A 10,512-nucleotide genomic window follows, 5' to 3' on the forward strand; every position below is an offset into this window, starting at 1 on the left:
ATATATATATATATATATATATATATATATATATATATATATATATATATATATATAAACACGCCAGCAGGTAGGATGTAGGACATTTATTTCTGGCCAATCTTTGCTTATAAGACCTTTTCTCTACAAAATGGCCCGGCTTAGTATAACTTAAGTGAAATATAAGTTTCCTCACTTGGCATCCAACTTTCTGTGATAAGACTGTGATAAGTATTGGGGAAAATATTTTTTTCAATGTTCTACCCAGCACAGACACTTTGCTTTCTAGTCAAGTTGAAGTGGTTTCAGATATCTCCTGAATCTCGGTTTGAATAGACTCTTCATCATTTTAAACCATGCATTTGAATTAAAGTCTTCTCTTCCATGACCTAAGTACTACCCATAAAGTCTGGTTACTTATTACTTTACTATGAGTTATGGTTCTCTGTAAGACATTGGCCTTATAGAAACTGGTAGCCTTGAATATTGTTTGTACCCTCCAAATTTACGTTCAAATTCAATGTTCATGATGAAGTTTCTTGGCCTGTAGAATGAATACAATCTGACTTTTGTATTTAGAGTTTGTGCCTTTGGGAGGTGCTAAGGGTTAGAAAATGTCATCATAGTAGTTAATTCTTGAGTGCTCGTGACATTTAATAAAATGAAGGAGACTTAGAGACATAAATATATGTGTATTCACTGACTCATATGTTACCATGAAATTTTGCCAACAAGAAGGCTATCAGCAAGCATTACATCTTGACCTTGATTCAGAACCATAAACCAAAACACATCTCCTATTTTGTTTTTTTTTCAAGTGTATGGTACATTAATAGCAAGTGGACTGGATGATGTCAGTCACTTTCATTCACTGGGTAAATGTTTATAACAAGACACTTATCTGGATATCCTATTCTGATTCACTTGAATGTCTCACAATGTCACACATAATATTTTGTAAAATAAAGACATTCAATCCACTGTGATTCATCCAGTGTTTATTTACAACGGGTTAGGCACTAGGCTTGAGGTTGCAAAGATAATTGTTCTTCGTTCTATTCGATGATAATTAGTACCTTCTTTTATTCAGACAAAAACAAAGGCTTAAAGTTTAGTGTTCAGCTCATCTTAAGAAGAAAAAAAACCAGTGTGAGTCTAATCTAGACTTGGGTCACACTAAAAATAATTCACATTTGTTGAAAGATCTGTGTGTTAAAAGGAAGGATGATGGTTGCTGCTGCTACATTGTTTGCAGTGGAGGAGTGGGAGGAGTGAAGAGAGAGAAGGAGAGGAAGAGGAGGGGACAAAGGTAGGAAGAGCAGGAGAGAAGATGGCTGGAGACATCTGAGTGTCTTTAGCAGTCTCAAGTAGTTATTCATATCTAGGTTAGTTATTTGGGTTAACAATTATAATTGTGTGGGCATCTTGTTAATTGAGCATTACCAAATATATATACCAATTGGATAGACATTAAATGTTAAGAGTCTTCTTCATTCTACCGGGTACTGCGGGATGACAGGTATTATATGGGCTCAGCCATGCATTGAGGACAGTGTGGTGGATTGGCTGATCTAGCCACCACAATGGCACAATGGCACCACAATGGGTGCCAGGGCTGGTGCTTCTGGCTGGCCTGAGCTCTAGTCTGAGCCAAGCAGCAGCTGCAGTACACTGCTGGTCTTGGCATCATTCCTTGTCTAGTCAGGAACATGGTGGCTGCTTAAGAATAAGCTAGATCTGGTGCCATTTTAATATTACCCTAAACAATAAAGTATAGATAAGATGCCTTTTAGGTCCTTTGTGACCTACAAAGTGCCAAGATTTCATGCAAGTCTAAGATAATCTAATTCTGGTTACCTTGCAATTCTTTTCCCAAAATGATGCTGGAAGGAGCTTTGGCAGCAGGTGTGTTTTCAATATTCTAGGAGATTCCTTCTCTTTTAGTTGTTTTACTCCTGGTTTTAAACATAAACAGACAATCTGACGAATGTTCACATGAATATGAATGGGTATTTTCAAAAGAGATTATATAAGATCCTAGATTGACTTAATAATAATGCAATCTTGCTGTAAAGAAAATTATTAATTAACAAATCACAAAGTAAGGTCAAATAGTTTCATCAATCAAAGTGAGTAATTTTTCACATGTTGGTAGGCAAGGTTTCATGAATACAGTTTTAACTATCCTTGATATTCAATGAATAATCTTCTAGTAGTTATAATATTTTCAACTCCTCGAAACAGAGAAATAAATGCTGACATATTATAATACTCTCCCTGAACAAATAGTTAGGACCATTCACTGTTCCAGGTACATGCTATGAGACTACTCTGGATTTAGCTTTAGAATCTCATATATAGATGACAGAATATTAATTGCCTATGCTACTTAAAATCTCTTTGCTCTTATTACAACATAACTATATCTATGTAATCTATCTATCATAAATATACATGTAACTTAAAATACATGCATACATCTTTCACAATTAATTTAAAATTACCATTTATCAGGTCTTCATTTCTGCACTCCAGGTAAGGTACTCTGTTAAAAATTGCATCTTCCTTGCATTTTTCAACATCACCTTCTTTATAGATCATATACACAATTTCACTAATCCATGTGGTACCTGTAAAAATTAAATAAACCTGATTCTCCAATGAATTCGTATGGCTGGTAACGGTATATTTTGATAGGGTTTAAATCATCAAAACTTAAATAACATTTCCTTGAATATTTAAATATACGCCACTCAAAATAACTCTGACATATATGGATGTATAGTGTCATGAATAACAACTGGTCCATGTGTCCAGACCTCCCATGATGAACTGTGACATTATGAAAACAAATAACATTCTTATGAGTAAGTGGTGAGGAGACTTGAATAGAAGGTGAAGTTTGGGTGACACATACAAGCATGCTTTCCGGCTATAGACTTTATGGGTAGTTTTTGTGCCTAAACCAAGGCCTAAGTCACAGGATATAAGAAAGTATGAATTGCATATCCGACCTTTGATGATAATCAGAAAAATTAAATAGAAAAGCAGTAATGACAAAGTATAGTTTTCTTTCTCAAGATGTTGTAATACAGACAAGAATACAGAGTTTGAAGATGTACAAAGGAGGGATTTATACTCAGTGCTGCTGCCCCTGCTGCTACACATAGAATGTTAAGATGTTCCCTCATGAAGCTGCAACAATAGCTCAGCACCTAAGAGTGGGAAAACTGCTAATTAAGGTTCAAGCCCATCAGGTCTGGAAGCCTTTGTGCTTGATGCAAAATGGGAGAGACTCCCTTGTTAGCAAGTTTTCTCTGATCTTGTCCAGGGATGCCAACCCCCCCACACTTGCCCTTGCCTGAGGAGAGTCACATAAAAACCTGGAGTTAGCCATGCTAATGATAGATAGGCCTGGAGTGTTTAACCTATGAGCTTTCCTTCCTGGTCATTCCTTCCTGCAAAAAGGTATTTAATCCCTGGATCACCCTGAGTAAAATGTATATATACACACCAATCATCAAATAAAGCAGTCTGAACAAACAAAGGCCACCCTCACTTTCACAATGTCAACAGTAGCAGCCTTTGTCCTAAATCTGTGAGACAGCTTCTTATCTCCTAGCCCCACCAAATGCCCTGAGGTGAACCCTTTTTTTTCTATATCCCTGCTGTAAGTCAGCCACACCTGGGTATGTACCAGACTGAGAACCACAGCAATCTTCCCAGACTCTGCTGTTTCCCACCTGGGGAAAACATGGACTAAGGACCCTCTTTATGGACTGTGTTCTGCCACCCCTGAGCTGCGTGCCTTCGATACTCCAGGCACCTCAGACAAGAGGCAGACATGCAGCCTGGCACCTAAGACTGCTTCTTGCCCAACCACAGGACCTGATTTTGGCTCCCACCCCAAAATGGCAGCTCAAAGAATCCATCACTCTAGTTCTACAGAAACTGACAACCTCATTTGTGCTTTCTCTGTGGACACCAACGTATGAAAGTAGTGCACATACACACAGCAGAAAAAAAAAATTTTATGATAACAGTGAGACCTAGTTATCAGAAGAAGTAGACTAAGCATCTTGATGGATAGTTGTAGATAAATATAAACAAAAATTGAAATGGGAATTACTCTGTGCCCTCTTTTCAGGTGAATATGTTTTGTGTCCATTGAGCTGAGCCAAGAAGAAAAGGAAGAGAACAGTTTTAGAAAAGAGTTGCCAAAGACACAGTAGTTTTCTCTCTCTTGTTTGCGTGTGTGTGTGTGTGTGTGTGTGTGTGTGGCTAGTTTCCTAAAAATTGGAATTATGATATCACACTTTCATAAATAGATGACTGATATAATTTTAAGTGTCAAATATTAATAATAAGCTGACAGAGAATATAAGATCAGACTTCTCCAGCTTCTAAAGAATATAGTATTGGTGGCTAAAGATACGGTTTAGCATAAGAGCACTGGCTGCTGTTCCAGAGGTCCTAAGTTCAGTTCTCAGGAACCACAAGGTGGCTCACAACCATTTGTAATGGGATCTATGTCCTCTTCTGGTGTGTCTGAAGTCAACAACAGTATACTCATAAAAACAAACAAACAGACCAAGAGTATAGTACTAAGATGCCAAAGATATTTATAGCAGTGGAGCTAGTCTCTAAAAAGAATTACTGTCTATGAATATATAATGAAATTAAAATCTGTGAGTACATCTGATGAAAAGAAGGTAATTTCCCAAAAGAGTGTTATTGGTTATCTTTGAAAAGGTTTATAAAAGAACAAAATGAGCTTGTATCACAGGGAGGGAAATAAATAAATTTGATATATTTAACAGATATAAATTTCCATTTCTTTTGCCTAAAATGAATGGCAAGAATACATTCCATTGCTGTATTTAAGTTTCCTGATATCTTTTGGCAAGTACTCATAAACATGTAAATTATCTTTGAAAACAAAAAGCTTGTAATACATATGCAGAGCAATAACATAAACACAGTAGTTTAAAATATTTGTTATGCAATGCATCTCTCAGATTGACTCATCTATATTGAATAATATAATTGTGAGATCAACACTTTCAATTTACCCATGACTTAAGGAGGTTACTTACCATGTTCTGGTAGTTTGAGATTGTGGAACAGAGTCCGTCATGTGCAGTTTATTAATACTTGACACTAGAATTACTTCAATTGCCTTTTTAATGGGAAATGAGTATGTCAGGTAAAAACTCTAATGCTGGTGACCTCATGCAGGTTCATAATACCTAGGTGTTAAGCAACATCCTGTCAGAGCAGAGACACTTACCAGATTTAGGGTAAGTAGCAATGACAAGGTCATCTGGCCTTGCCAAGAATGTTTCAACATCTTCCCAATATTTGGTGAACCGTTTATCCATTAGAACTCCACGGAACTCACCAAAAACCTCATAATACTCAGGCATAGAAGTCTCCATCTCAAGCTGTGTACTGGGAAAAGAAAACAGATGTTTTAAATTTTGTATTCACTTTGCAATGCTTTCAGATTAGCAATAACCATGTATACAAAGGCCAGTTAAATGCTGCTCCTTCCCTGTTACACAGGGTAAAAGCATACTCAATATTAGTAGAGGAAGGGGAAACTATAATCAGAATATATTGTATAAGAAAATTTACAGGAAATAAGTGTCCATTTCTATAGATAACTACAATAGTCACTGCTTGCTTTATTAAATTGTGTATTCAAGTGAATTATAGTATATGGATTGAGCCACAATTCTAAGAATTGGCTTGTAATTAACAGGCTTAACCTACAGCTTAAGCAGGAGCCTGTCATCAAGCTGTTACTTCATAGCTAAGCTGTCTCAGAGGAAAAGTGCTGATATCAAAAAAGCCTCTTTTCTCCCACAATTTTTTTCTCATAAATGTTCCTAAGCTTGTTTGGTTTTCTGTAATTTGTGTATTTCGGCGAGATATTGCTAATACTATTTCATAAGGTGGTGAATAAGTTTCAGTTGTACAGAAAGAGCAGCACAAATTGTTTAAAATGGAAGTCATACAGTTAGTGAATTCAGATATGTTTTCTCCTTTCTTTAAAATCATTTCCTCTTCTACCTCCTTATCTGAACTTTAGTCAGCTCCCTTCACATTCGACTGCCTTTCCTCCATTCTGTGACAAAAAGTGAAAAATTTTGTTGAGTCTAGTTTTCCAGTTTTAGTCTGGATTTGAGTAAAATGGCTGAAAGCAGTTGTCTTTTTATATACATTTCTGCCAGTCCCCACCACTGTGACGCAAAGGCCATTCTGAGAAACATTTGCTACTCTCAGTATTAGGCTATATTTTTAATTGGCTAGCTTCTACTGTGTTTCCATTTTTTTTAAAAAAAAAAGTATATTTGGCAAATGAAATGCACATGAATGATTTGTCAATTAATTGAAATTTTTGTTGTATTAAGTTATTTACATAAAAATATCGAAATAGTATTTTCAAGGTTCTTTATAGCAATTTCATCCAATACTTTCCTGTAACACATAAATTCTATTTTAAAGATCTTTAACCATTAAAGCATATCTAAAAACACTTTTGTGACAAGCGATTTAAAAAGGTTTGAAATGATATACATTATCAATTAGGCATAGTATCAACACGGACTTTATCATCCCTTTATTTTAACAACTTACTGACATAAATTTTGTATTTAAAAATATATATTTAAAATCTGATAATGACAATTAAAAAGTACAACCTGTCCAGATGATCCTGTGAGAAATGATCCGGTTTGGTTCTCTTCGAATGGCAGCATGAGTCTTAAGCTGCAAAAAAAAAAAAAAATGAGAACTGGTTGCACACTTGGAATGTTTCTTGTGAGCTTTTATTCTGACAGCCAGAGAAGGAGGCAGAGATTAACTTGCAGGGATTGGCTAGGATGTAATGGATGGGGGAAGACTGTACTTAGTCATAAGGTAAAGTTCACACACTCAGAGATATAGATAGCCTCTACTCCTGTTTCTCCCCTTTGGGTAATATGTCAGACTTAAGGAATCCATTCATTTTCCATTTGTTAAATTGCTCATTCATAACAGAGTAAGAAGAAACGGACAAGGACAATAGAGGAGGCCAGGAAGGAAACAGGAGCTATTGTGGAGTGAGAAAACCTCTCATTTACTGATAAATAACGACAAGCATATAGCTGAAGTTGCAAACAATACCTTAAAGGAGTGATAGGAAACACTAACAAGAAAGAACCTAAAAGAGTTAGGAACATGGACCAAGAGCACAGCAAAAGAAGGCTTTGTGGCACGTAACTGTATCTAACAACCTATGGAGAAGTACATTCTATTTAAAACTGTGGTTGCTCTGGGGCAAAAAATCATCCCTGAAAACGTACATATAGGTAGCACTATATATATGTGGCTGGAGCCATGGGTCCCTCCATATGTACTCTTTGGTTGGTGGTTTAGTCCCTGGGAGCTCTGGGAGGTCTGGTTCGTTGACATTGTTGTTCTTCCTATGGGTTGCAACTAGCCTTGATCTCCTTCAGTCCTTTCTCTAACTCCTCCATTGGGGACCCCGTGCTCAGTCCAATGGTTGGCAGCAAGCATCCACCTTTGTCAGGCTCTGGCAAGCTGCATATGTAACAGAGGATGGCCTTGTCAGGCATCAGTGGGAGGGGAGGCCCTTGGTCCTGTGAAGGCTCAATGCCCCAGTGTAGGAGAATGCCAAAGCAGGAGGTGGGAGTGGGAGGGTGGGTGGGTGGTGGAACTCTCTCATAGAATCAGTAGAAGGGGGATGGGATAGGGGATTTCCAGGGTAGGGGGGGAAAACGGGAAATGGTATAACATTTGAAATGTAAATTTAAAAAAATCCAATGAGAGAGACAGAGAGACAGAGAGAGAGACAGAGAGAGAGAGAGAGAGAGAGAGAGAGAGAGAGAGAGAGAGAGAAGAGAAAAAAAGAGAGAAAGAAGAAAACCTAAAAAATAAAATAAAATAAAAAACAATAAGTAGCACTATATAGATTGAAGGGTTATATTGGGAATACATATGCTTATATACATGCATATATTTAAGCAATAGAAATCTATGAATTAAGAGGCCATGAATTTGAAATGGGTAGGTATATATAGGGGCGTTTGGAGGGAGGAAAAGGAAGGGAGAAAGTTATAATTAGATTAGAATCTCCAAAAAGGGCTGCCCATAGTTCCAAAACAGCTGTGTATATAAAAGAACGCATAGCTAAAATAGATCTAGTAAGCAGCACTCACATTGGCATAACTCTTGGAGGAGCCTTGCTCCACTCTCTACCATACACAAGTTTTATAGCACTCAGTTTCCAGACAAAAGTCATTCCCATTGCTGTGATTAAGCAGGGGGGAAGTGACCCCAGGGCTTGTGCAATGCAATAGTGCTCCAGCCTTTTCTGTGATCTGCTTTGACTCCAGGGAAGAAGACTGTCAGCTGTTCCTAAGTCTCCATCTCCATCAGCGCCTCAAAATAAATGCATTTCATTGTTACCTCTCCTGCTTCTGTTGAATTAACCTACCTTCTTCGGAGAAATGTTGGGTCATAAAAGCTTCACTATCCCTCGAATGACTTCACATTTTATATGTACTTTTTGCTATGTCACAATTAAGCTTAATTATTAAACCATAGCTAACTCAACAGCAGGGTCACACTTTATAGTTAGACACTGCCTTGTATCTAGTAGGATAAGCATTGGGTAAGTAATTCTTCATTGAAAGTGTCTGCTTTCTTTTTAAAAAGTTGGTGGAAATAATAATAATCCCTCTGTAAGTGAATCATATCTACACAGAAAATAAAGTAGTTTCTGAAACACTTGATTTCCTGAAATAAAAATCTGTAAAGCCATAGGAAAAATAGTAACTGAATCATTACTCATTATTATTAAACAACAAACTATGGGTATAATGTACATATATTACATATACATAAATATGCACATAATACATATATGTATATGTATATATACATGTATATACTAATTCCTTAACCTTAAAAAGTGTTTTGTCTGATTATTGGAAATAAACCAGCTATAAACATGAATGTTCATGTTCAAGCTTTCATTGAAAAAGTTTTCATTAGATTTGTGTTAATCCTTCTGTTTAAGTTTGGCCTGTATCATTACACAATTTACATTTATTAAAAACCGAAGAGCCAATTTTCAAGATAGTGTCATGATCATGGACTATAATTTCTTATGAATAAAAGTACTGGTTGATCTACATTCTGGTCAACATTTTATATTGTCTGCTAGGCATTAGCTCATGCTGATTAGGCTATATTTTGTGATTTTATTTTCTATCAGAAAAGTGCAAGAGGATTCAAGTTTCTCTAGATTCTCTGTCTTAGTTTCTTCTGTTGCCCTTAGATTTTCCTATAAATTCCTTGATAAATCATGTCTTATGCTTACAGTTTTGCTCTCTTTAAGTGATATTAAACCTTGCTGGTGAACTGGAGATATGAAGGGCAAGAAGTGTGTCAATTGTCCTGTGACCAATTCTACCTATTCATCATTCTGTAATAGTATGTGGCATTCACTTGTGACTCAGAGCTCCACTTCAGCACAAGGAGGAAGGGGCTAATATTAGAATACTTATACTTTCTGAAGTCAGATAAAATGCCAGAATGTATTTCCTTTTATTTAGCAGCTATTTGTTTCAAAACACTGTATTTATTTCAAACTAGTCACTTTCCTTTCTTTATCTGAATAAAATACTAATAGTTTTCTAATTTAATTTCTTCAATTTAATTAAACAGTAAGCATTCTAACTAGCTAGCAAAAAAAGAAAAGAAAAGAAAAGAAAAGAAAATGGAGCAGACAGTAGTCCATGTAGCTTTATGTTTGAACTTTAGCAATATCAGTCCTATAACAGAAAAAAAAAATGTTTAGACTTTTGAATAGAACAAGAAACTCTTGGGTAACACATTTGATCCTGAAATTTTAGCAACTGCTCTTTGTCCTTAAAACTTTGTCCAGTGATGTTAGGAGAAATCAATCAACCTCATTACAGACTTAATGTTTAAAAAAATGTCCAAAGCACTACAAAATGTCACTTCGCTCTTTCCTTCTTGTAAATGGTTTTAAGAATTCCTCAGTGCAGATAAGTACAAAGGAGGAAGTAGGGTAAAATGACAGTGAGAATGTCTGAAAAGGTCACAAGGAATCATACAATTAACTGCCTTTTAAAACACTATAATAATATAATTCTATGTATACATATACATATAGAGTGTCTTAGTTAAGGTTTTACTGCTGTGAACAAACACTGTGACCAAGACAACTCTTATAAGGATGACAATTAATTGGGGCTTGCTTACAGGTTCAAAGGTTCAGTCCATTATCATCAAGGCAGGAACATGGCAGCACCCAGACAAGCATGGGACAGGTACAGCTGAGAGTTCTACATCTTCATCTTAAGGCTGCTAGAAGAATACTGACTTCCAGGCAGCTAGATAAGGGTCTTAAAACACATACCCACAGTAGCATACTACTCCAACAGGGCCACACCTTCTAATAGTGACACTTCCTGGGCAGAGCATTTACAAACCGTC

At 36.4% G+C, this 10,512-nt stretch overlaps 1 protein-coding gene across 1 annotated transcript in view; it reads right to left on the reverse strand.

Annotated features, from left to right (window-relative positions):
- Positions 1-8,524, reverse strand: part of LOC114608627 (estrogen sulfotransferase, testis isoform) — a 16,414-nt gene extending 7,890 nt beyond the window's left edge. Inside the window, exons 1-5 of the mRNA XM_028752639.1 lie at positions 8,483-8,524; positions 6,687-6,753; positions 5,270-5,430; positions 2,484-2,609; positions 1,837-1,934 (exon numbers count right to left, since the gene is read on the reverse strand). Coding sequence (XP_028608472.1) covers positions 1,837-1,934; positions 2,484-2,609; positions 5,270-5,417 — 372 coding nt within the window. The 5' untranslated portion in view covers positions 5,418-5,430; positions 6,687-6,753; positions 8,483-8,524. The remainder of the gene's footprint in view (positions 1-1,836; positions 1,935-2,483; positions 2,610-5,269; positions 5,431-6,686; positions 6,754-8,482) is intronic.
- Between the last annotated feature and the right edge of the window lie 1,988 nt (positions 8,525-10,512).

This window comes from Grammomys surdaster, unplaced genomic scaffold, assembly GCF_004785775.1.
Source record: "Grammomys surdaster isolate TR1022 unplaced genomic scaffold, NIH_TR_1.0 125928, whole genome shotgun sequence".
NCBI lineage: Eukaryota > Metazoa > Chordata > Mammalia > Rodentia > Muridae > Grammomys > Grammomys surdaster.